A 27,897-nucleotide genomic window follows, 5' to 3' on the forward strand; every position below is an offset into this window, starting at 1 on the left:
TGCCTGGCTGGTCATTAGGACAGTCGATAACCCCGGTGGTATATTCAAGAGGACCAATCGTACAACTTTTAAATTGCTGGAGTCAGCACCTTTAATTTCTGTCATTTACTTTATGTTGAGAGCCGGTGGTCAGCATGTTTTACTTTTCCGAGTACTCATGGTGGGCCTTCTCCGACAGCCCTATGGGCGTATCACGGGATGGAGTTCGCGGCTCGTACCCGGAGTATACGCGCACTATGGTTGTAGTAGCACTAAACCAAAGACTTAGTAATGTTGATTAGGCGGAAGTGATTAAAATGAATTGCATAGCATATAGTGTATATGGTTGTGATTTATTATGTGGACTGCTGTGTGGTCCTTCTTTTCACTTACTGAGCTAGTGAGCTCATCCCACGTGTGCACCTCTTTTAGATGATTTTGCAGATCATCAACCTGAAGGGCATGGGTCGGGCCCCACAGTTGAATTCCCTGAAGAGGATTGGTGGATCCCCGAGGAATTAGAGCACGGCACAGATTGCTCGTGCGAGGGCTGTGCTACGGGACCACAGCTCTGATGCCGAACTGAGCTTAACTGTTGATACCGAGCTGAGCTCTTCTTCTGATACCGAGCTGAGCTCTACCTTTTGATACCGAGCTGAGCTTTACCTTGATGCCGAGCTGAGCTCTACTTTTGACACCGAGCTGAGTTGTACCCTTTGTGTTTTTTATGATCCCTTTTGTGTACTTGATATGTAAATTGTATTATTTTGTGTAAATATCATACCTACGGGCCCACATGTACTTAACTATGTATTACAATTTAGGTATCAAGTATAATGGGAATATTTACAGGTAAATTTAAGCCTTCCGCTGAACTGATGAACACTTTCTTAGTTGTGTGTATGCTGTGGTTGGATACTGTATCAGATTATTCTGGTAGGTTTGGGTTAACCGGTGTTAACCCGATCACTGGTCCGATTCTGTGTGAACGGGGTGTGACAATTCCGATCCCCAAAAACCTATCTGATGTCTGGCCAAGAAAAACCTAATATACCTGTCCCTATTTGCACACAGTCGAATGCACACTCAGCCTCTCATAGGCACTTAAAAGTGTGCACACACATTCCCATCCCACGCACTTCAATATAAAATGTAAACAACAAGCACCCACAACACAGGGTTTTTACGAGGCTTGGCAATTTGCCTACATCCCCGGAGTAGTGCTTGTAAAGGCTTCGTACCTACTCAATACACTACTTTTGACTGCACCGACACCCAATTTTCTCAAGCCAAAGCTGAGATGACACTTATAGTTCCGGTACAGTGTGTAGCACCGACTACACGGGAGCATCCACTCCTGGTGCTTAGCACCCACTAAACACTCAATAAATAATATAGTAAATTTGGGCTTATATCAATGCCCTACAGTCAAGCTCTGCCTAGCATATACATCCACAACTAGCTAGTATGCTTACAGTTCATCCACAACTAACCTAGCATGTATACATTCATCCACAACTGACCCTAACATACATATATGCATATAATGTAAATCAAAGGTTAGAGAATCTCACAACCTATTTCCTGGGATGACTGGAAACTTGTACTGACAAGTTTGGTGCTTACACCTTCTCCCTCCTTGGCTTCTTACTCTTCAAAGCAAACACATCCTTGCTTTCTTCTCTTCCTCCTTGGCTTTGAGTTAATGCATCATTAACATACCTCAACCACCTCTTTTACCTCCTTTAATGGCCTAAGAACATTTATCATCAAGTATTCATGTTCATTCAAGGACCAACAAAGAGGGGGAAGCTTCTCTTACCAAAATCGTAGCCTTCTTTCACTTAAACCTCATATATCTTGTTTTCATGGTGTAGGGCTTGAAAAAACGAAGAAGCTGCAACTTGGTTCACCCAAATCTGAGTTAAAATGAGGGAGATATGACCATTTGAAGTTGGAACAATGAGATAGCCTGAAATGGAATCTTCGTAGGAGTGGCGTAGGCTACACCGGTGGCGTGCACAACAGGGGTGCAAATCTGGCCGTAGATCTCATCAAGGAGAATCTCTTAATATAGACCGTCCGATTAAAATAACGGATAGTAAATCTCAACCATAAGATTCAAATAAAATAGTCAACTAATGACGTCAGTGGTCAGCATGCACTTTTTGTTGTCGATCTATGATTAGTTGCTTTTCCAGATTTTAAGAGAGCTTGTCTTCCACTCACAAAAGAGAAAGGTTTATCGACCGTTGGATCCGAATCCTCCATGATGGCTTTAATCATATTTCATGAGATCATTAAGATTGGAATCTTTTTTATACCTTCTATACACGCGCGAAACACCACAACATGCCTTGATAAAGTGTAGCGCCAGTGCATCAAGAATTATGCACCTATCCAATAAAATCCTACGCGCAAGCATCTATCTTGTCAATGTCAGCGCAAAATCTCAGCAGCCTTTGGATGGGCATCAAGCCTACGTGGTCGAATCTTGATCATCCATTTCACTTTCCATTACTCCTCTTTATTACAATCAAGCCCTTGTCTCCATATATTTCAGTGCTTAAAAATCCCTTGCAACTCAGACCTTTAAAATCTTGAAATTACACAAAAGCCCTTCAAATTTCAAGAATAAATTCTGAAAAATCCACCCAACATCGAGAACAACTGATGGATTTTTGGTTTGAATTTTCGAACTGGCTTTACGGAAACACTTATAGCTTTTTCATACGATATCCAATCGATATAAAACAAAATACGTTGGAACCATAACTGAATGCTCTACGATTTTTCAGAAGACTCAATCATCCGAATCATCCATGTAAAAAGACTAAAATGCCCCTAGATACTTCCAATGACGTATCTTTCTCATACAGAATCGGAACGCGATGAAATCAGAACCGTTGGAAAGATTGTATTTTTGTCGTATTGTTACATGGAGAACACTTCCTTTAAAAAATTCATCTTCAATGCCGAAACTACCCTCGACTACCCCAAATGCCATAACTTCTTCATACGGTATCAAAATGTGACAAAATCAAATGCACTGGACTAGATAAATTACAATCTATATTTTTTATGAAGAAATTATCTTCCAAAAATATCATTTTCATTACTGAAAATGCCCCCGATTGTAAATAGGCCAATTTTGCCAGTTTTGACCCAGAAACCCGCACCACATACTAAGGATGTATCAAACCATTCCATGCATACCAAGTAGTTCTGTTATCTCATCGGTGACACTAGGCACCATCATGTCATCATTTTCATCCATGTCACCCAAACTGGCCACATCATCATCGCCACATGGTCGAGTTCCAATAAGGACAACCATAAAACAACAAAGATATGTGGGAGCATATTCAGTGCATGTCAAAGGGAGCAGTGCAGTTTCCATCTAAGACCTTTCACAAAGATCAAGCACCCAGGGGAGATTCCAAATCTGAATCAATCATCTATTTATCACTACCCATCTAAGACCTTTCACAAAGATATTTTGTCTCTCAAGATAGTTCTCCAAGCCCAAGAAGGATTCACACCAGCCTGAGACAGAGAAATTCCCCTTGACAATTGTAGATACTCCCAAAAAGCCTAGCCCATAGAGTGTTTGGCTCTCCTAATAATTGCCAACCCAGCTTTGCCAACTGCATCATTTTGAACAACAAGATCACAGAACCCAAGGCCACCTTCAAGCTTTGGTCTGTTAACCACATCCCATCCAATCCAGTGAATCTTTCTCTCATTCTGTTTTTGCTCCCATAAAAATCTATAACAAGCCTTGTTTTTCTAATAAGCCAAGCGGCAATGCAAAGTGAGCCATAGAGTATGAGGGAATTGTTGACACAACTAACTTAATCAAAACTTCTCTCCCAACAGGTGATAATAATTTCTCCTTCCACCCAGAAATAAAGTTAGGCCCCATTTATTTAGTAGGGACCTTGGGGTGGGAATGGGACCTACAGGGTAGTGGAGTATACGGATGAAAAGTGATGAAAACTTCACTTTAGCATCCCAATTAGTCGTTTGGTTGTTCTACGAAGGGGAAAGTTCTATAGGATGAGGATTATAAAGGTTGTAGGGCAAAGTGAGGAAGAAGACGATGGCGGTGAAGAGGTGCTGGAGCCTAAAGTCAGTTACTGGTATTGAGGGACAATCTTCTTCTTCTTCTTCTTTTGTGTAGTCCAGGCCGTAAAGGGCCAAGTGGTCTACAGCCTTGTGGTTGCCCTAACCCACCCACCCTATCAAACAATTACAAAGAGGTATGTAGAGAGCTTGGTTGCAGAGATGGGTTTCAGATGGAGGTTGCGCGGAGATCAGAGGAGTGGGTGCAATGGCTTGGTAGTGTCTGAGCAGGGGTGGGTGCGAGCAACAGCTGGGCACACAGGTTTTCTTAGGTGAGTGGTTGATGGGCAGTCTACACATTGGTGCAATTTCCATCTATTTTCTTTCATCTTTACCAGCACCAAATCAGCGGGACTTTGCAAAGGGGTGAGGTGAGAGAAATTGTCAGCCACATTGACCCACAAGAAATGCACAATTTTTTTTGTTGTCAAAACAAAATCCTACCCCCTGATTACCAAATGCTCTCAAATCCTATGGGTTGAATCCATACAACTATCCTAGCCCTTAATCTCATCCCGAGAAAACTCCATCAAACAATCATGGCCTTAAGGGTTCTATCTTTAATCTTTTGAAAGGGAATCCTTTTTAGCTGCACCTATGACTGAAGGTATGCTAAGGTATTTACTATGAAGAGATATTGCACCAACACTCACAATTTTAGCAAATATATGATGCAGTCTGATAGGAGTTTCATGGCTAAATGTGACACAGAACTTAGCCCCATTTACAGCTAAAGGTGTCAATTTCAAATCGAAATCGAACCAAATTTATTCGGTTCAAATTCGGTTTGAATATGTGAGTATGCTATTAGGTTCGGCTGGTTTTGGTTTAGGGTGTCAGAACCATCGATTTGAACCGAAACTGAACCGAATTGCTCTTATCATTCAAGAGTGTTTTTTGCAAGCTCTTTTTTTATATTTTATTATTATTATTTTTTTATGTAGCAAGTGTTTTTTGCAATTTATCGTCACATAATTACAAGCTAAGATAATTTTGGAGTTAGCAATGGCCATAAGGCCCATAAATTGAGCCCATTATGACCTTTGGTCCATCACAGTCATGGTTCAAAAGTGGAATCATTTTCATAACCGAATTAAAATCAAGGTATAAAACCGAATTAAAAATGCATATCAGAACTGAATTGAAATCGAAAACGAACCGAGCCCAATTGAATCGGTTTGAGTATCTATATACGGAATTGAGTTGGTTCTTGGTTCGGTTATGGTCAACCTTATCATCATTTGGAACCGAACCGAAACCAAAACAATTGACACCCTTATTTACAGCTTGCCACGTTGCATCACAATACAAACCAAGAGTTTCTCTAAGAGTTCTCAAGGATCCATGCACTGCCTTAAGGAAGATAAGACAACCATTTGAAAAAAGGAGTGAGTGATTTAGGGACTTTGTCTCCTCACTAGAATGCCATGAAGATGTCCCAAGGACAAAGCTCCAAATAGGAGGATGTAAGACATCCATTACTCAAAATAAAGTGGCTAGGGGAGGGAGGATCACCTTGGCAAAGTCCCTTAGACGGTTTATCTGCACCCTTTTGCAGTCCATTCAACAAAAAAGAGTGAGTTACACATTGAGTAAGAAGAATCACCCATCTCTCATACATCTCCAATTTCCTCAAATAACAAACAAAAATCTCCATTCAACTCTATCATAAGCTTTCCTCATATCAAGTTTAAAAGCTGCAAGATACTCATGACCACCTTTCTTGAGCTTTATGTGGTGCAAAGATCATGCGCAGTCATTACATTCTCTGATATTGGTTTCTCTTCAACAAACGTGTTTTGCTCTGGTGCAAAAATCAAATCAAGACATTTCTTCAGCTGCTTAGGTAGAGCCTTTGCAAAAATCCTGTAAATTACATTGCATAAACTAAGTAGCCTGTATTAATCCACACACTCAACATTCTTGACTTCTGAAATCAAAGGGATATGGATGTGATTAATATCACACAAGATAGACCTATTTCAAAATAGTTCTTTTATGGCAGTGCACGCATCAGGACCAACAACATTCCAATAGGATTAATAGAAAACTTGGGAGAAACCATTCTGGCAAGGGTATTTTAGAGGTTCCATATCAAGTACTACAGCATAAACTTCTTCATTTGTAATTGGTACACACAAGTCTCTATTCATCTTGTCAGTGAACTTTGGGGTAATGAATTGGAGAGCTTGATCCATGGTAGAAGATCCGTCAAAAGTGTAGAGATTCTAAAAAAAGGAGAAAATCTCCATATCAATTTCCTCTTCTTTTTCTAACCACTCCCCCTTAAGGATTTGAGCTTGAAGATCCTATTTTGACTCCTTCATTGCAAGGTGTTAAAGTGGAAAAAACTCGTATTTCTATCTACACATTAAAACCACAAGATTCTATGATGTTTCCTCTGGAGCTCTTGACAATCCAAGGAATCTTGTAGCTCCTTCTAAGCTCTTTCTCTTCCATATTAGCCAAACCAGGGTGCTAATTAAAGTTCTATATACATTTCAAGTACTATTTTTTATGCAACATTATCATTTGCATTTATGACATGGGACTTCTTCGATTCAGCTAGGCTAGTCCGAGTAAAGAAACCAAAGCATCAGGGAATCTTTGTCTCCATTCCACTAAGCAAAAAGATCTATCAAGTCTTTCTCTGATTAGCCCATTATTCTACCTCCTGTTAGACCAGGTAAAGAAAGTTCCATTTGAACACATGTCCATTAGTGCACACGCATCAAAAAAAAAATCGAAAGCTGGACATCTGACTTGAGGCTTTTCTGTTACCCCCTTGCTTTTCTTTTCCATTCAGGATCTCTTTAAGATCTCTAACCAGTAACATAGCACAAAAATATCAGATCTCCAAAAAGGAAGTAGCTTCAAAAAAATAAGGCCTATCAGAGGATTTAGGAGGCCGTACACCATGGTTAATCTCCACTGGCTATCGAAAATACCCATTTTGACATTGCAATCAATAAGGCGCTGAGAGTTACATAAGATCTTCAAGGACACAATAGAAATCCGCAAAACACACAAGCCTCCACCGAAGCCAATAGGGTTTTGTTATTGCCGAAATCCTCTACGAGCTAATCCTGCACAAGCACAGAAGGTAAAGGTCCGGAAGTATCCCCGGGATTAGTCCATTGATGCCTAAGTTAGTGATCGGCAGAACAATGTATTCACAGGAGTAATGGTGGGTGTCGGCGTACTTCCTCTGGGTCCCTTTTCGGTTTGCTCTTATAGGGTTGCTGAGCCTAGGGTTTCGGAAACCCCCTTCGGGAATCTTCCCCTCACGTGGTTTGGAGCCTTGCCCCTTCTGGAACCTTCCCTTTACGTGGTTTGGAGCCTTGCCCTTTTTGGAACCTTCCCTTCACGTGGTTCAGAGCCTTGCCCTTTTTGGAACCTTCCCTTCACGTGGTTTGGAGCCTTGCGACCTCTATCGGATGGGCGACATGTGCCCCTCCCTCGGCTGCCATGTGTCCTCGCTTTATTCGATGACAAATTCTGCCGTATCAGGTTTACAACATAAAAAAAAAAAAAAAAAGGGCATATGAAGTGATTCAGCTAACAACTTCAGTTTTTCATGCATACACTTTGTTTCAATAAAAAAATAACACTGAGGGACGATGCTTGGACACAAATGTCTTTAGGATTTGAATTGTCAGTGGCCTCCCCAACACCTGACAATTCCAACTCAATAACTTCATTTATCTACGTAGGATCAAACATTCCTTAGTCCCGCGAATTTAGTTATAGAAATAAAAGAGGAACTTGGAGAATATGGTGCAAACCTTGTTGCATGTTTCCATTTTCGGGCAGGGGAGAGTGGCCCATCAACCACATTGCGAGTCAATCGCTGAAACCCATCATCATTATCTTTCAGCATCCCCCAAATTATTTCCATCCAATTCTGTACCAGTTTAATGGGGTCCTCGTCCTCCTTTCCATCATAGATGAGCTAGCAAAATATGCTATCACTAAAGAGAGCACCATTCGACCAAAGAAGGTGAAGTACAGGAGTTGTTAATGACCAAGGGGTGGGTAGTGGTGGAGGAGAGGCTACTGGGAATGAGGTTATAAGTCTCAGGAGAGGTGTCTGTACTCTTAGGAATAGGTTCCAAGAGCAAATATAACGGAAAGTGGGCCAAGGGGTTGAATTAGAATGGGAATGGGGCATGATGGGCTGGTTTCAGCATTAGATATATTAAATGAGGGGGTGGTCTTGGGCTTAGTGTGGGGAGAGGGATTAGGGAGGTTTTAGGAGTATTAAAATGGACGCTTTTCTTGGTCCATGAGAATTCCATCGCAAGAGGAGGAGTTAGACCCACTATTAGCAAAAAATGTTTTAATTTTTTTATCGTTTAAAACACGTTTTGCCGTATGTTTCCCAAAGATATTGAAAAAAATTGTAAATGACAAACATTCCCATTCTTAGCACGTTTAAAACGCGTTTAAACACGTTTATGTTTGTTTGACATTTTTTAAGACTTAACTTGTTGAATATAATATCTACTTAATTGACCATATCTCTCTCTCTCTTCTAAACTCTGATCGACCTGATTCTTTTGTCAACTTGAATCTCATTCAATGGCATATATTTCTCATGATATCACCTTCAACTCAATATCAATTCATGGACCCCAAAATTGAGCTACAAATTGATGCATTTGCTGAAAAACTGTTTCTAAAGTGATGACTCTCAACTCATACTGAACATACATCATTTGGAGAGTGTGTTGACTATGTTGATAACAATAAACAACATCATAACCAAGCCACAATGCTCAATAAGACTTTGGATATGTGTGGTGTATGAATTTAGACTTAGTGTTGGATAATATTTAATTATATGTCTTAGAAATTATAATGAGACATGTGATATATGCATTAGTGTTGTATATTGTAGTTGTTTTGCACATTATATTCAAGTATCCATGTAATAATTCCTTAATTTATATGATTATACTACTGTTTTTTAGTCCCATTTGTTAGAAATCTACACGTTTAAAACCTGTATCTTTTGTTTTCCATTTTTTTACCATTCTCTATTTTTTTTTTTTTACTGTTTATTTGACCGTATTGTTCGCAATTTTTTGTTGTTTAAAATTCATACTGTTCGTTTCTCTTTTTCTTTTTTTATTTTTTTTCCGTTTCTGATTTTGTTATCTATGTGTCAGTCCAAGACCGAGAGCAGTAGTGGAAATAACAAGGGATGATATTGTGGTATCAGGATGAGTTGACCCAGCAAATTCCAAGACTAAACGGCCCAGAGCAAAAATGAACTTAACTTGTTGGGCTTTATGGACAGATAGGGAGAGCCCATGTCCAATACATGCACAAGAGCTCAGTACCTGAGATAAGACATGGACCGAGATTGGTTCATTATAATGCAATTCAATTTGTTCATTCATATTAGAAGATACTGAAACTGTTGATTCCAATATGTGATTTTGTATCAATATCAATATCAATATCAAATACGAACACTAGTTTAGCCTAATGGTGGCAATTCTGAATTGAAGGACCCTTTCAAGGAAGAAGATTGTGAGATCGAACCTGATCATATACATGTGTGAGTGAATAATGCATAAGAATTGATTAAGGGTGTTAATCGGTTCAGATTCAGTTTAAACGGTTTAGTTTGATTCAGTTCACATATATTTTGGTTGAAGCCATAACCGCACCATTTACTAAACGGTTGCACTTTCTGAAACCGTAACCATTTAGTAAACGGTTTCGATTTCCACGGTTTTTAAATGGTTTTGGTTTCACGGTTTTAAACGGTTTCAGCTTCGATTTATTCCATACGGTTTCTAAACGGTTAGCAATCAGTTTGCTAGTTTATTCGCATGTTTACTAAAATTTGCTTTTAGTGATAAACGATTCAATCTTGAGAATGTGAAATGCAAAGCATTATGTGTTTGTTAAAACAATCAAACAACTAAGCAAAAGAAAATATTTTGATAAAAAATAGTCTCAAGCGCATCTAACAAATAAATAAATAATGTTTACAACAGGAATTTTTTTCGCATCTAACAAGTCAGTAAGTAATGCTTACAACAGGAATTTTCTTCTTCTCCCCCCCTCAAAATAATGTGTTATAATATTGAAAAATATAATATGCTATGGTATAAGCAAAAATTGCACTTTTATTAGTATACATTCTACTTTGTGCGTTAGATTAATTTAATCGGCATTCCAAACAATGAGAAAATTACCCCTAAAATTACTTACAGGCTTGTAGCACTCAATCTTTGAATAAAAAGAGATACTAATGATATTTTATAATCACCTTATTTAATCTTTAAACTGGTTAATCGGATCAGTTTTGACGGTTTAAATGGTTCAATTTTCACGGTTTTAATTCTATTTGAAACCATGAGTTAAACGGTTCGATTCGATTTCAACTCATTTAACTAATCGGCCTGAAACTTGAAACCATACCTGTATCATTTACTAAATAGTTATATAATTTCAATGTAAACATTTCGATTCGATTTTGATAAATGATTTTGATTTCAAATTCACATATTAGAATTGATGGACATTGACCCTACTGGCGCCATTCCCTTCGATATGAAATAAGAAGAGGAAGCCAATGAGGAGGAGATTGAGACGATTTAGATTTAAAATGGAAGACTGGGTGGGAGAGACTGCGAGAGTGGAAGTGAAGCTAATCAGTTTTGGTGGTGCCACTGCCACCCGTCGCCCATTTAGCGGTGCAGGAAAGGATCCGAACTCAGATAGATTAAGCCCAATCTATAAAGTCAACACTTTAAATCTCACCAAGGCCTCACTGTAATCTAACCGGTGGTGGACATGGCGGAGGCGGAGCAGTCAGCGGTGGTAGATGAGGAGGAGGAGGAGGTGCGGTTGTATATGGAAGGTGGGGCTGCGCAGGTGGTGAAAGGGCTGAAGGGGAAGGGGGTGCCAGTTTACGTGATGATGCCGTTAGATAGTGTCACGGCGAACAACGGTGTGAACAAGAGGGAGGCCATGAATGCGAACATGCAGGAGCTAAAGAAAGCCCGGGTGGAAGGGGTGATGATGGACGTGTGGTGGGGTTTGGTGGAAAGAGATGCTCCTGGATCTTACAACTGGGGTGGCTACACCGAGTTGCTTGAGATGGCCAGGAACCATGGCCTCAAGGTCCAGGCCGTCATGTCCTTCCACCAGTGCGGTGGCAACGTTGGTGACTCTTGCACGTGCGTATCTTAGCTCTTCTTGACAGAGACGATTAGATGAAACCCTTAACTCTTTTTTTGCAGGATACCGTTACCCAAGTGGGTGGTGGAGGAGATGGACAAAGATCAGGATCTGGCGTACACAGATCAAGTGGGTAGAAGGAACTACGAGTACGTCTCCCTCGGCTGCGACGCCCTTCCTGTTCTCAAGGGCCGTACGCCTGTCCAGTGCTACTCCGATTTCATGCGTTCTTTCAGGGATAACTTCAAACACCTTCTAGGCAACACGATCGTCGTAAGTGTTGAGACTTTTCTTTCAGATTTTGTCTTCTAATTTGTATGTGATTTCTTCTTGAAATTGAGAAGATCATATTTCCAACACTTGCAGGAGATACAAGTTGGGATGGGTCCAGCAGGGGAGCTCCGATATCCATCGTACCCAGAGCTTAACGGGACATGGAAATTCCCTGGAATTGGAGCTTTCCAATGCTACGACAAGGTTTACGTTCGATTAATGCTTCTGGGAATTCCCTTGATTTGCTTCCAATTCAGTTCTTCTTGTTGGGTGTTTGATGAATGTATATATGCAGTACATGCTCAGTAGCTTGAAAGCTGCAGCTGAAGCTTCCGGGAAACCAGAGTGGGGGAACGGAGGCCCTACAGATGCAGGAGACTACAACAATTGGCCTGAAGACACCCTGTTTTTCAGCAGAGAAGGCGGAGGTTGGAACAGCTCTTACGGCGAATTCTTCCTCTCTTGGTACTCTGAAATGCTTTTGAGCCACGGAGAGCGGATACTATCATCAGCCCAGTCAATTTTCAATGATGCAGGCGTCAAGATCTCTGTAAAAATCGCAGGCATCCATTGGCACTACGGAACCCGAGCCCACCCACCAGAGCTCACCGCAGGGTACTACAACACCCGCTACAGAGACGGCTACATACCCATCGCACGAATGCTATCACGCCACGGCGCAATTTTCAACTTCACCTGCATCGAGATGCGCGATCAAGAGCAGCCCCAGGACGCTCGGTGTGCGCCCGAGAAGCTTGTTCGGCAAGTGGCTTTGGCGACTAGAGAGGCTAATGTGCCTCTTGCAGGGGAGAACGCCTTGCCGCGGTATGATGAGTATGCATATGAGCAGATACTGCGCGCATCGTCGTTGAATCTTGATGGTGATGATGGAGGCAGGAAGGGAGAGGAGCAAGAGATGTGTGCTTTCACGTATTTGAGAATGGACCCGCAGCTGTTTCAGGAGGATAACTGGAGGAGGTTTGTTGGGTTTGTGAAGAAGATGAGGAAAGACTGAACGCCAGGTAGGCAAGTGAAACCTTCATCGTCATTGTCGTCTCTCTCTTACAGAACTGTGTGCCTCTTCCCATTTATGGCTACAGGGTTTTTTTTCTTGCATTGACTAATCAATGAGGACTCTTAAGTGTTTGATTTATTTGCCAAGAGGAATGGAAAATAAAATCAAGAAGCTCACCCAATTATTTTTTTCTTTATTAAGTGTGTTGTTGGATTCCACAACATATATGTAGTAGAAAAGGCTATATGACAAAGAGTATTAATATCAAACATAGAAAGAAAAAGCATATTCAGATTTGGAGGAGGGAATGAACATTGTGGCTGCAATGACAATGCAACAATAATGGAACAAGGCTTCATGGATGAAACCATTTTAGCAATAACTAGCAAAAGACAATGATAGCTGGAAGCAAAAAGACTTAACACCATACATAGTAGAAAGGTAAGTGAAAGAATATTTGAAGAGAGGAATTGGGAATCATTTTTGTTTAGTAGAAGGCTTTTTTTTTTCCCCTTTTGGTTGGGGGGGGGGTTGTTGGGGGAGAATGGATATCAGATTATCACAGTTATGTTCTAGCAGTGCCTATACTACAGTACAATCTGTCAATTAAGGGAAGGGCAACAACATGAAGGGAAGTAGAAAACATGTCCAGAAAATCTAAGCCTAAACAGAGATCGTTACAGTGTTAAATCAACACTGGCAAGTTGGAGTGCAACAGAAATAATGATGTATATCCAGTATCTCCATCCTAGAGAAAATGTGACAGACTTTCAATAGGCTTCTATTTCCTTTGTCCAATTAGAGAATTCTAGAGAACTTCTACTGTCAAGAACCATGTTCATATTTTATTTAATATAAGAAGAAAAAAGACAATAACATGTATCGCGGAACCTATATAGGTAAAGGAACTAATAAAGGAACTTAACATCTTTGTTACCTTCTCTGCTCCTTGAGCCCCAGATACGAAGACCAGACTAACATTGTGTTCATACCCTCTATCTTCTTTTATCTCTCACACTCTTCTGTCTCTTCTTTTTCACTCCAGACACAACTATTTTCTTTTCCGCTCTCTTCCTTTTTGATGGTGTCTTTGCTTAACTTGAACCCCACGATAGTTAATTTGACATTTGATCACTCAGAAATCTTTTGAGTGGGCATGTCTGTGGTGCAACGGTTAAGTTGCACTATTGCAGCATGTTGGTCACATGTTCAAAACTTGGAAACAAGCCTCTTCTGCGAAGCAGGGGGTAAGGCTGCGTACATTTGCCCTTACCAGACCCCGCAGTGGTGGGAACTTTGTACACTAGGTTGCTCTTTTTTATCATTTGGTATTCTTTGATTTTGAATTATGCAACCCAATTTTCCTGTCGACCTCAACTGTTGAGGGTTCAGAATTTTCTTTAATTACTGCCTACTTTAAGTTATCAACTGCTCAAAAGCTCAAAAAAAGTTTCTTTTGATGAAGCCCTCAAATTTTAATGTCTAAACCCAATAATCACCATTCCTGAAATTGTTTACAGAAGCCCTAGATCAAGATCTAATTCCTGGGGACCATAGTATGTCTTTGCCGTTTAGTTACTCTACCCTCTGTTTGATGTTTGTTACCACCATTGAGAACATTCAGTGAGTGTGAGGCTGTAGATATCTTTCCAAATTAAAAATTGAAGTGTTATCATAGTTTTTAAGGCGGTAAGGCGACGGAGGCGTTTGAGGGTCTTTCGGAGCGCCTTAGCGATAAGGCGGGCATAAAGCGTCGCCTTATCGACTAAAGCGTTCATGTGTAATTTTTTTATAAAACCAATCTATTTGGCTCAAATCCTAGTTGAATCCTATTATTCAGATGTTAAATAAATATTAAAGGTTCATATTCATACCAATGTAAGATATTCATCAAGAAAACAAATCAATAAAGTGAATAAACTAAGTTCATCTTCATCAATCATCAATCATCAATCATCAATATTCAATATTCAATCATCAATCATCAATCATCAATCATCAATCATCAATATTCAATATTCAATCATCAATCATCAATCATCAATCATATCAACATATAATATAAATACATAATTATGAAGCAAAATTATAAATATAAAGAAAAGAAGACAAAAAATATAAGTATTTATTATACTTACCTCTATGATGCCAAAATGAGTGCCTAAGCCCTAAGGTCATCCACTATATTTCTACTCCTGTCAAAGAAGAATGAAGCTCACCGTTGCCGAAGCAAAATGGTCGCCTGGATCAATGGTTCTTCCTTGTCCTTGATTCCTTCTCAAAGCCCTTTCTTAAAACCCTTGACAAAATCCAAACCCTGTTTGTGAATCGTGTTTTTATTTTGTTTGTTTGGTTATTTTGGGTGGAGTAAAGCTGATCCCATACATCTCAAGTGTTAACAAAACCATACACCTATCAATAAAAAATATATATTTGGAATCTTCATCAAGTAATTTTAAAATATGTTAAAAAAAAAAAACCCCCAAAAGGTGCCACTTCACATAAGGCGGAGCACCGCCTTACCATCTCTAGACCGCATCAGCGCCAAGGCGTTACTAAGGTGTCGTCTTACCAGCGCCTTAAAAACTATGAGTGTTATGATACAATTGTGCAATCACTGAACTAATAAGACATAATTGCTTCCACAATTATAGGTTTACAGTCAACCCTCGTTGTCGGACTAGGCAGCATAATGGTGAAATAACAAGTGTGGTTGGAGGACAAAGAGAAAACGCCCTTGGGACATGGTATTATGCATATATAGTTTCCCAATTACCGTTTCTGCACTCCAGGTATTTATCCTAAACCTGAAATATGTCTTCTATGATGGAGTTTCTTCTGTTTAAATTTGTTTGATGTGACTCTAAAGCTTTCCTAATTGCCATGCCTATGAGGAAAATGTTACCTTATTGTTTTCAATCGGAAGAGTTTCGTCTATTTTCATTATCATGTACTGAATAGATGTGTGCCATTTTATTGATTAGAATTGTTCAGTCCTAACCTTCTGGTGGATGGACTTATACTTTGCTAGTTGGCCGTGTTTTAGTTCCTGCTTGGATAATTCTGATAAGAAATGTAATGTTTCAGCCGGGGTTTTGGTTGTATGTGGTAAGGGATATAGACAATGGAGGTTACATTTCGTCAAGCCACCCATCATAGGCCTCTGTTGTAATTTGGAAGAGCTCAGCTTCTCTATTTGATAATACTTAAGTACTTCTCTCCTGAAATTGCAGTTTGAGTGGGTCTGGCAGCATCCAAAGGAAAAGGAAAAGAGGTTCCTGTTTTTGCTGGTGATTGTAGTATAATCAGGGAAGTCCAATAGACATTATATATATTCCTTCCTCTTTTGTGATTGTACCTTGAGAAAGGGGTTTACCCAGGATTTTACAATTTCTGACCGCACATATAACAAGCATGTTATCAAAATGAAACTGCAGAGGCTATTTTGACCAAACCAATCAACTTTAATAGATACTAATTAAAGTCATCTGATTAAGTTCTTCTTTGTTAATTTTTAAATTAATCATATAAGGTTTTAGTTAATTAGATTAATGCCCTAACCATTTTAGTCTGTTAAGGACATATCCCAAGGGTAATGTTTAATTGTTTGTGCGCTTTTTGGTTGGATCGTTGACCCGATATTTCCAATTTTCCAGGGACCAGTTGATGAGAAATATTGTATCTGTGGCTAATGAATGAAGAGGGAGATGCAATGAAGGATGCAATGGCAAAAGGATTGAACTCAGTTCTAATAGTCCTGCTTCTTCTTGTAGGCATATTATTGGTTTTACATTGTTGGAAATTATCTATGTTGACTGCTACATTAAGATTTTCCCTTTGTTGATGCTTTTGGAGTTGAAGCCTGGTTGCAGCCTCTACTTGGAGAGCAGGCGCCAGGAGTGGGGAAGGTCTAAGGATCGACTCCTGTCACATGCATCCCCCCCCCTCTTTCCCTCTAGTGTTTATGATTTATAGACATTAAAAAAAATAAGGGGACTGAACTCCAAGGCCATGAGCTTAGTGTTGGCGTTCTTAACCAGCCAATAATTAATTTTCCTTTATTGTTGATGTTAGTAAATAATGCTAAGACAAAACGATCTTTATTTGAAATCTTAGTACTCTAAAGCCTTTCAATGTTTACACAATCAGGGTTAGTCAACCCGGCCCTGAATGGTAAAACATGGTTAGGGTCAATTAGGATGGGGCCAGGTTAGGCTGAGCCTGGTAGGGTTGTGCCTTGGTTGAGAATTTTAGCTTGGTCAAGGCAGGCCTGGGTTAAGCTATAAGGATTTATGATTGGATTGGGGTCTTAAAATACCCGGCCCAACCAGGGCCTGTTGGAGCCCTAATTTCAATACAATTAAGATGTGATCAAGAAAATCTTCAAAACTAGGTATACTCTATCATGATTTGCATATGAACATGGAATTTGTTTTAGGCATGTAGATAAATTTGGTTTGGGAATAATTGCAAAGTAAATAATTTGTAGGTTAGGGATTAAGAAATGCCAATCGTTTTATTTTTGTTAATTGAATAGTAGCATTCATCCAATTCAAGGAATAAAATTTTACCAAAAGAAGAAAATAAATAAAGGAATGAAATTTACTCAAGTGCCCTAAAAAAACAAAAATTGAAGGAGTGACGTTTGTGCCTTACGGTCTATCATGATTGGTTATGACACCGTCGGCATATGTTATTTCTAACCATAAAAAAACAAGTTTGAAGTCTTGGCTAGCTTTTTCATTGGCTACACATTAATTCACAATCCAAATGGAACAGAGAAGATATATGATGCGTAAATAACACTAGTTTAGTCTAGAGGTGACAGCTTTGGCTTGAAGAGTTGGTGCTTAGAAGAGAAAGTTGTGGGATCGAACCTTGTCGTATGCAAAGTGTGTAGGTGTGTGAGTATAGGAGTAGATGGCCATTGATAAGCAGTAGGATAGAGTAGCAAATATATATATATATATATATATATGAGAAAATTGCATTGTCACCCCTTGAACTTTGGTCCTTATTTAATGCCATCCTCTGGACTTTTCGAAATATCAAAGATACCCCCTGAAAATTCAAACAATTTCAAATAAGTCCCTATCGTTAGTCGACCGTGTTCAGTGATAGAATCTCCGTTAGTTTTTTTACAAAATGCTCAAAACACCCCAGGCTATTGTAAGAGGACAATATTACCCTCCATTTCCCTTTTTCTTCTAAACTCACACGGTTCTCCCACCTCCGGCGTAGGTTCATGGGCACCCCTCCCCTCCGGTGAAGGTTCGAGGGTACCCATCGGAATACCACTATCGTGCCTCCGATTAAACGACCATCATCATCATCCCGTCCTAACAGTGGGCTGCGAGTCCGGTCGAGCTTCAACTCCTATGACATGTCATACAACATCTTGGCAAAACCCTAAATCCAAAGCTACGGCAGGTGTGGACAACCAGAGACTGGGAGCACAAGATACAAGCATTCGCAAGGTTTTTCACTGACGTCAAGCAGAAAAACCTTTTGTCCGACGATTCCAAGGCGCTCTGTATCGGAGCTCGAGTCAGGCAAGAGGTGGCCGTGCTGCAAAGAATCGGTGTATCGGACTCAATTGGGATGGATCTGGTCATGTATCCTCCGTTGGCGGTGACTGGTGATTTCCACAACCAACCATTTGGCAACAAAAGCTTCGATTTTGATTTCTCGAACGTGTTTGACCACGTAGTCTACCCGTCCAAGTTCGTTGGGGAAATCAAATGGACATTGAAGCCCGGAGGTATTTGCGTTTTGCACATGGCTTTACCAGAAGGTCTAATAAACTACTCGGCCAACGACCTATATTGTGTGGAGCCTTTGGTGCAGTTGTTTGAGTTAGAGCTCATTCATGTCTGTTTTGTTGACGGATTCGGTCTCGGCACAGAGGTGGTTCTCTGCAAAAAGAAGAACAAGTAAAAACGCCATTATTGGTTTTTGTCCGTTTCTGTTTAATGTTTTCTTGAGCTTTAGGGTTAAGAAGGAGAGTCATTAATCAATTCATCATTCATGGCTGCTACCTCTTACGTTGCCTTTGGATTCTAGAGTTCTAAATTTTTTTCATTTTTGTTCCAATTGAGTTTTGAGAAGTGAAGATTAACCTTCGTCGGAGGGAATGGGTAGCCGCGAACCTTCCTCGGAGGCAGGAGAACCATGTGGGTTTAGAAGAAGGGAAAGGGAGGGTAATATTATCCTCTCAAAATAGCTAGGGGTGTTTTGGGCATTTTATAAAAAAAACTAACAGAGGTTCTATCACTTAACACGGTCGGCTAACGGCAGGGACTAATTTGAAATTCTTTGAATTTTCAGGGGTGTCTTTGGTGTTTCGAAAAGTCCAAGGGGTGGCATTGAATAAGGACCAAAGTTCAAGGGATATGATGATGATGATGATGATGATGATGATGTGTCACCTAGATAAGTTAGGATCAACTCACAAATCATAGTGTTAAAATTTTTATGGGAAAAAAGACTGTCTTGGAGCATGGTTTATGCGCCCAGACACAGGCCTACAAAATGATTCTGCAACATGATTGGCTGCCTCCTAAGAAAAAGAAAAAATCCTGCCCATGTTGATTCTTCCAACACTCTCATTGGCCCCACCTCACACTGGTGCAGGAGCTGCACTGAAAAGAAAACTCTCCCTCTATTTTTATATATTTTAAAGTAGAGATTTTCCATGGTGCCACAGTGGGAAACCCCACCAATGAGAGGATTGAAGATGGGTTCATCCAATAGGGGCCCAAATTATGTGAGAGAGTATAAATATGGGCTCCATGGCTCATTAGTATGGGATGAATTCTGTACTCCGGCTTCATGGGGACATTTTCCGTACTTTTGAGATGACCGATAGCATAATTTTAAATAAATTGAGGATCCTTATTAAAATTTTACACGGGTTAAATCCAATCGGTTAAAAGAATCTTTTATTTTTCCATACCATCCAATTGTAAAGTATTTCTCTACCCCAAAAAAATTATAAAGTATTTTAAAAAATGCATTAAAATCCTTTTGAATCATCAAATTTAGATTTTTGAGCCAAAATTATGAAATTTTTAAGTTTTAATGAATTTGTCCTAGGCCTGTGGAACCAAACAGACCAAAGCCTTTTGCGGTAAAATTTCACTTTGATTATAGACTGGTTGACGCCCAAAGAGAATGATCTTAGTGGGTATAATTTTTTATTTTTTATTTTTATTTTATCTTATTTAGCATTGTATTTTACTCCCATTTTACATAAGAAGAGGTGTATGTAACTATTACTTTTCTAAAATCCCAAGGGGATGGCTGAGTTAGTAAGGAACCTTTGCCTCAAGAAACATATATGATTCTGAGTTCGAATCCTCTTATCTCCGTGGGATCACTCACAAGGGGTCTTTAGTGCTTGTCACTATTTTCATTCAAGTTACCATTGTTAGCAAAAAAAAAAAAAAAAACTATTACCTGCTTAGGTAATGGTGGCATACACCGTTGTGGTTCCAATTCTGGTTTTGATGTTGTATTTTGTTTGTACTTTAGTTTGGTTTATGGTGTAATCTTTATATTATGGAGATCTTCTCACTTCATTTGCAATGATTTTTCTTACCTCAACATTTTCATGGTTTAAGCATATTATTACATGTAGATTTTTCTATCATAGGATAGTCTTTTTTTTTTTTTTTATTGCATGGTTTTGCCTTCTTCTGTTTTCCTAATTTTTTGCATTTATTTCATGATTTTTAGGCTTTGTTTTAGTCATAGGGATATTTTCATCATTTTCACCCCATTAACACCGAATTCATAATTTTTCAACCTCCGAATTAAAATATATAAAACTTTAAATTATTTTTCAAGGTTTTTCAGTCAAACCCCAACCAACCCACATTTGGTTGGCCTGGGGGGGGGGAGGGGATGGCAATTTTTTTGTACAAACCAGCTCTTGGACACTCTTGGGCGGCTTGGGGAGCTAGCTAGGCGGCTCTCACTCCTGCATAAGCTCTACTGCTTCAGTACGATCCTTCCAAATGCTTGTGTGACCTGCCAAAGGCAGCTCCCCTTAGGTGTGAATGGGGGTTAGTGGTTTCTAATTAAGATGGAGAAAGAAGAAATAAGAGAAAAAATTAGGGTGGATTGGCTTTACAACGAAGCTTGACGTCTGACATGGGTGAGTAAACCTACTTCATTTTTTTTTTAAATAGTTTTTGGATTTCAAGACTATCTCATTTTCATAATAAGAAACCATTTAAAGAGTACAAATCTATTAAAATAACTTCTAATAAATAAACCCATATTGGATAACTTCCCATACTGTACCTAAAATAAGCGGATAACTACCGATAGGATCTCTACCATGCATGCATGTAATAATTCATTCCTCTTAAATTTGGAATTGTCCTCGAGATCACTTTCTAAGAATTGAATTTTAGAGCAACCAAATTACAAATAAAAAATTAAAATTCCATCCAGATCCCAAATCTTGCAAGGGCGATTCTCAAATTACTTTAGTTGATGATGTTTCTTGGCAATGGATAAGGATCTACTATTTACATTTGTGAATTTGCTGATCCAACACAACTCTCTATTAACAGTCTAGAATGGAGAGTCTCTTCTTCATCTCAAGTAAGTGGAAGGTCACCTTGTACTTCCTTTTTTTTTTTTTTTTTTTTTTTGTGAACAACTTGCTGGCCATCTGCTTCTTCTTGTTGATATTTTCTTATTTCCAAAGGCCAACACCCATGTTGCAAAAACTCCTATAATTTGGTACTGAAATGGTTTGACGGCCTCGAATATCAATCTCAATAAAATAAAATAAAATAAAATAAATCTGAAATGCTATTTAACGGGAACACAAATTCTGATGTTAAGAGCAATATTCTGTCCATTAATTCTAGGTTTTAGTGAAATGAAACATTCAGCCAAATATCTAGGTTTTTCAACTTTTAATAGGTACTGAGAAGAAAAAATAAAATAAAATTGGGCATCTCCTTAATAGAGTTAAGAATAGATTGAACTCCTGGAAATCAAGCCTTCTTTTGGTAGTTGGTAGAGCCACCCTTATTCATTCTATCATGACAGCCATTCCTACCTAGTGAATGTCTGCACACTGGCTGACAAGCAAGACCCATTCAGCCTTTGGTAAGCTTCACCCCTCATTTTGAACTCTCTCTCTCTCTCTCTCTCACACACACACAGTCTGCAAACCAAAATCACTAGACAAGCGTGAAGGGTGCTTCACAGAAGATGTGAAGTTTGCTAATGGATATTCACTTATTAGTCATAAAAATCTAGTAATTTAGACTCTCTTAGAAATTTGTCACAGATTCACACGCTATTAGAAAGTTGGTCATAGCTTCCAAATATAATTTTAAACCATAGGAACTTACTCTTAGTCTCTTTCAAATGGTAACTCAGTAAGCTTTGAAATGGCAATAATATCACACTAAATGGAGATGAGTTATGAATTTGGCCTTCCAAATGGGCTTACAAGAAAGTAAAGGAATTACTCATTACACTTTGATCCTGTTCTGCTGACCACAAAGTTGATTCACCAATTGAATTCTTTTCTTGTATGTCAAGTTTAAAGTTTAGCTATATATTTCACTTTGAATATAAATTTTAAGCCATTTATGTCATTGGTACAATGTCTTATTTTCCATTGTTGCATTACCAAAATCTTGTTAGTTCTTTCATAATGCCTGTCCTAATCTTGAACATTAGTTTGCTTTATTTAGAATAGACTTGGTTGGGTTTTGAGTTGAATTACAACATTGTTATATACATTATGATTTTAGGGTTAATTTTATGATTTTTTTTCATGGTTTCTTTACAACCAAACTCGCATAAAAAAGTGTATAGATTTTAAGTTCATGTAATTGAATCATGAGCTTTCCAAGTTCACATAAAAAAAAAAAAAAGAAAAAAAAAAAAGGTCTTTCAATTGACAAGATAAGCACAATGTCACCACCCATAAGCTAAAAACATTTGGCAATACGCCAAACAAAGAAATTATTCTGGATGTGGTAACCTAATGCTCAGCGCCAAAGAAATCCAAACAAAGCAAACACATGGAAGAGGTCATCAGGTCCCCAAATCATATCACCCGGACAAAGACAGCTATCACAACCCTAAGCCTTCTTTGTTTTAACAGAAGTAGAAACCCTAGCAGCCTAACTATTTCTTTGGGCATGGTATAATATATTCCTTCAAAAAAAAAAAAGTATACGCAATGCACAAGGCTCCTATCACCACGGGTCTAAAGAGGATCATAATCTATGCAACTTTCGACTTACTTTGTCGAGAGTTTTTCAACTCAAATCCACGGCCATTAGGTCGCAATGGAACAACTTTGCATGGTATATTCTTCTGATGCAACAAATTTGATAGACAACATCAATCAATCAAGACCATCCATTTTAATCTCAATGGTCCATACTGATTAACCATCACTGTTGGATGAAACCCTAAAAAGGTGAGCAAGAAAGAGATAAATTAATAGAGACAAAGATTGACTTGGGTCTACATTAATATTGATGCAAAATTAAAAACTCATTTCCCTATGGTTTTACAACTCACAAAAGGGAAAGCCTTTTCACTTCCTTCACTAAAAAAAGAAATATCTGAATTGACCAGTCAAACAGACACATAAAAAAGGACCAGTCAAAGAAAAAATCTTTGAATGAGACATGCATTAACTCATTGATATTTCCTTACTTTGACTACAATAAACATCACTAAAAAAAAGGCCAAGAATATTAACATACTAAAAATTACAAATAAATAAACTAAAAGAAACAGGAATCAGAACTCAAAGAAGTAGTAAAGAAGATTGAATTGATAAGAATATAAAAAAAACTATTGCTAAGAAGAATCAAATTTGTAGTGCTTATCAACAGCAACCATTACATCCCAAGTGCAACTGAGACCCTTTGGGATAGTTACAAGATCTCCGGCACCAAACTCTACAAACTCCGGCGACCCTTTTGTGTAAGCTCTCACTTTCCCTCTCAGTAAGTAACAAGTCTCTTCTGCATCAAATTTCAGAGGGAATTTTCCTGGTGGACAACCCCATCTTTTTTTCATAAACAAGAACCAAGAACAACATATGAGAGAACTACTCAAAAATGAAGATTTTGAAGTTGACGAACAGAAGAAGAAGAAGAACAACAAGAGAACTTACTTAGGCCATGACTTGATACCCAGTTCAGATAAGCGTGATTCAGATGGATTTCTCTCTACTGTTATACTGAGATTATTATTTGCTGAGCTGGGCTTGGAATCCATGTCCATGAAAGAAGGAGTAAGTAGAAGAAGAAGAAGAAGGAGATAAGAACACAGAGAGTGAGGGCGGGGTGGGGAATTGATGGGTTTGTGTGAGTTTCTCTTTTTTTTATTTTATTGGCTTTTGGGATATATAGTGTGGGAAAGAAGGAATCTTTCTCACCCAAAAAAAAAAAAAAAAAAAGGAAAGAAGGAATCCTTGTAGAATAAGAACACCATAGAGGTCCGGACGTGAGAAGAGGACCATAATAAGAATCAAATCAAATGATGCCATATAGGGTTAGCTTTCAATGCTGCAGATACCACAGAGATCCTGGACGTAGATGAGAAATAGATTCTGATCTAATGGATTTACTGATAGGGGAATAATGAGTGGATGAGATTTTGCCACGAGTAATTTTTTTTCTTTTGCGCGGAGAAACCGAGTGGTGACCTTTTTTGGGGAAGTGTGTCTGTGACGTGTGTCGCATTCCATCTGGTCAAACGGGTTGACCAGAATCCAGAATCCAGAATCATCTACACTGACAGAGAACACTTGTCGGTGGATCAGTGGGCAGTTATTTTGACCGTTTGACTGATACATTTTGGATATATATATATAGAGATAGTTAAAAAGCTGAAAATTAACCACACGTAACACGTGGGGACACGTGGCGTGAGATTATATGAGGATTGGACATAATACACACGATCTTAAATCGGATGGTTCAGTTTTGTCTGGAAAAGGGTCCCACGGATGGATCCGAGTATCCGACTGATCGTCCCACCGGCTAACCTGAAAGCCTTGGACTTTCCCTAACCCAAAGGAGAATGCTACACGCTACATTGGTGTCATGGGCCCACTGCACGGATGGATCTGAACCACACGCTTGTAGAAATCTGATATGGCATTGTTCTGAACCAGAAATATCGAAACCTGACAACCCACAAAAGCTATTCCGTCCAATTGAGTTAGCTGGTTCACCTCATTTTTGGTCATGTAAGAGGGAAGACACCACGCAAACAATTACATACATTATGAAGAATTTAACGTGGCTTAAGTGCTTAACATGAATTTTGGTAACCATCTTGGAGAACCAAAAAATTCTTTACATATTTTTCATCCCATGAATGTGATCTCCCGTTGCTTTTTTCTAGGGTTTTTCACACATTAACAATATATACAAAACCCCAAAATCTTAATCCTTACATTATTACAATGTTATCATAGTACACAATACATGTAACTGATCCAAAACCAACTCAATCACAAATATATATAATTATGTGGCCTACAAAACACAAGACACCCAATCCCAATAATCTCCATCTAATTCCCACATAATTACGATCTGACATGTAAGCTACCCTGAAGAAGATTAGTGGTGTTGTTGATTTTCCAAACTTTGTAATCGTCTCTGCCTTTTCTCCATACCCGATTGGTAGGACTCACAACCACCCCCAAAATGTCCTTGCCTGTTCGTCATACCCAAACCGACATGACCATACCCTCACCCGAGTCTTGTACAGTTAACCTCTATTGCACCATGTGACATGGCTCCAACTCTCTTACCACCTTAATCCTCTCTGAGAGATCACTGTCACTCATCAAATCTGAAACGAAGACACTTTACAATCTCTGTCATCCTTCTATACTTCTTGTCTAAGTTCCAACGGTAGCTCCACCTGTTTCAAGACTCCCTACAAATCTGTATATATTCTCAATCATCCGTTGTTGCATATTTCATATTCTAAAATTAAAAAAATACATAAAATAAAATAAAATTACCATGCTACCGCTTAACATACATCCTCTCACATGGCTTTGTTTATTTATTTTTTCTCCTTTCCCTAAACCATTTTGGTGTGGCATAAGAAATTCTTCTTACACCAGCAGCGTGGGGAACACAAGAAGTTTTATTAAAATCATTAGGAAGTTGGCAAAAGGATGTTTGTGGTTGAGAAGGTAACCACCAATCCTTCGTTATATAATAGTAAGGGTAAGAATATCATCCTGGTCATGCATAGATCACCCATGTTTGGGTTCATAAACAGTGACAATTGCCCTATGAAGACTCGCTTGAAAAATGAAGGGAGAAACAATCTAGATGACCTTCAAGAGCAGCAGAGAGCAGAGCCATAGAAGCAAAAGGATGGTGGATGGTCAAGCTGGGCAGGTGCAAAGGTCGGTTGGACGATGCTCAGAAGGTCACAGGAGATGATGATGGGTGTCTCTTGGATGTCCCACCGACGAAGGCAACTGTTTACCCCACGGCATGATCATATAAGCAAGCAAACAAGAGGGGTATTAATTAAGTGATGTAGAAAGATCGGTTTAATGTCCTTTTTAGTGACCTAAAGGGCTGTTTTGGTATGATATCTATTCTAATTTTATAAGATTATAAATTAAAATTATGATGTTTGATTATTTGAAATGATTTTTTCACCTTATTTATGAGAAATTGAAATCAACTTCATCTGAAATATAATGAAATATTAGTGAAATAAAATTACTGATTAATAACAGGGGTAAATATGTCATTTGACATAATTAAACAGAAATGAAAGCAAAATCACTAAATTTCACCACTACTGCCACCACCATTCTATTACACCTGTCACCACTACCATCACCACTCTTTTAAGAGTACAATTTCAATCATTACCAAAAAAAAAAAAGAGTACAATTTCAATTTCTAGATCAAAAGTCTATTTGTTGACTATTTCACAAAATTAATCCAATATCAAAGTCGATAAGAATTGACTAATCATCCCCACCCTCCCCTAGTGTGTGTGAGTAAAGTCCACTTGGGTTGTTTTATAGGATGTAAATAACCAAAAAAAAAAAAAACAAAAAAACAAAATATGTTGATTTGTGTTAAAAGTATCAAAAATAAGAGAATAGATACGACAAAACAAGACTTGAACTTCCATAAAATTAAAACAATGACTAAGAACCTCCCCATTGTCTACCAATGTCCATATCAATAGCTGTTTCTGCATGTATTTATTATGTCACATGACTACTACTAATTCAAATGATTTGCCAGTTGAAAAAAATGACCTGAAACTAAGGGCAAAGAGATTGTGAAGTCTATGGAGTAGATCAAAATTCATATATAAGAATTGAAATATCAGACATTTCCCTTTCGGAGGTGTCCATGCATTCTTCATCACACATTATGTATACATCACAGAAAAAACTAGAAAGAGGAAATATCTTCATTTTTTGCCACCTTTTTCGGCACATCAAAATCAAGATTGACAATTGAATAATTAAAACCCGCGAACCTAATCATGTGATGCCATACATTTACTTTTAGAGCAAGAGGTTTAGTAACAACTGAAAAAGATGACTGACAAATCAGATGGTTAATAAACTAATCTTCCTGATTTCTAGCTCAGTCAAGTTTTTAAGGAACCTGTTCGATGGTGGGTGTGAATCCACTTCTTGTGAAGCACATAGCATGTTGACAACTTGACAAGGTGATCACTGAAACATCCACACATTAAGGGTAGCTGACTATACTTTACAAGACTGATTAAAAATGCAATCATTTAGCTAGTTGTAGATCTTCACATAATGGATTAGGTTATAGATTAGAAATATTCAAAATAAAGTGCAAATGGGTTGACGATTCATGTGGTGGGGTGCTTACCAAAACTTTGAAGGTGGACAGAAGGAGAAAATTGATGCCACCAAACCAAAAGAATTGAACCATAAATAGGTTTAGAACATATTGCTGAAGAAGACCACATAATACACTGGAAGTTGCAAGATCAACTAATACAACATCGTTTTGTTGCATATATTGCAAGTTCCGTGCCTAATCCAGACTTATGCTTCAGCAACTAAGTTGTTTTGTTGCATATATTGCAAGTTCTGTGCCGAATCCAGACTTATGCTTCAGCAACTAAGTTGCTTTGTTGCATGTATTGCAAGTTCTCCGCTGAATCCAGACTTATGCTTCAGCAACTAGCATCCGTCAGTGAAACAGTTACAATCAATAAGACCAGGATCACATTCTTTTTCCTTTTTTTTTTTTTTTTTTTTT

At 38.6% G+C, this 27,897-nt stretch overlaps 3 protein-coding genes across 5 annotated transcripts; 2 read left to right on the forward strand and 1 right to left on the reverse strand.

Moving 5' to 3' along the window:
• Nucleotides 1–10,681: 10,681 nt before the first annotated feature.
• LOC122088366 (beta-amylase 1, chloroplastic-like) lies at nt 10,682–16,653 on the forward strand. Of its 3 annotated transcripts, XR_006143054.1 has the most exons (6): nt 10,682–11,303; nt 11,367–11,577; nt 11,671–11,781; nt 11,873–12,599; nt 15,247–15,384; nt 16,249–16,653. XR_006143054.1 is itself a non-coding variant. In XM_042657611.1 (5 exons), the coding sequence occupies exons 1-4, from the start codon at nt 10,918–10,920 to the stop codon at nt 12,590–12,592; spliced, it is 1,428 nt and encodes a 475-aa protein (XP_042513545.1). In that variant the 5' UTR covers nt 10,682–10,917; the 3' UTR covers nt 12,593–12,599; nt 16,249–16,653. The 3 variants fall into 3 exon arrangements, 2 of the variants coding, with proteins under 2 accessions (XP_042513545.1, XP_042513546.1); XM_042657611.1 differs by lacking the exon at nt 15,247–15,384; XM_042657612.1 differs by lacking the exons at nt 15,247–15,384; nt 16,249–16,653 and having other exon boundaries at nt 11,873–12,788.
• Nucleotides 16,654–17,983: 1,330 nt separating this feature from the next.
• Nucleotides 17,984–18,529, forward strand: LOC122089707 (the record flags this gene model as incomplete). Its single annotated transcript, XM_042659406.1, has 1 exon — nt 17,984–18,529. A coding segment is annotated over one exon (546 nt), but the record flags the coding sequence as incomplete, so codon positions are not given.
• Nucleotides 18,530–23,245: 4,716 nt separating this feature from the next.
• LOC122090093 lies at nt 23,246–24,081 on the reverse strand. The gene is made up of 2 exons (XM_042659931.1): nt 23,763–24,081; nt 23,246–23,654 (listed from the first exon to the last, which is right to left on the reverse strand). Exons 1-2 carry the CDS (start codon nt 23,870–23,872, stop codon nt 23,444–23,446), a joined length of 321 nt encoding a protein of 106 aa, XP_042515865.1. The 5' UTR covers nt 23,873–24,081; the 3' UTR covers nt 23,246–23,443.
• Between the last annotated feature and the right edge of the window lie 3,816 nt (nt 24,082–27,897).

This window comes from Macadamia integrifolia, chromosome 9, assembly GCF_013358625.1.
Source record: "Macadamia integrifolia cultivar HAES 741 chromosome 9, SCU_Mint_v3, whole genome shotgun sequence".
NCBI classification, from domain to species: domain Eukaryota; kingdom Viridiplantae; phylum Streptophyta; class Magnoliopsida; order Proteales; family Proteaceae; genus Macadamia; species Macadamia integrifolia.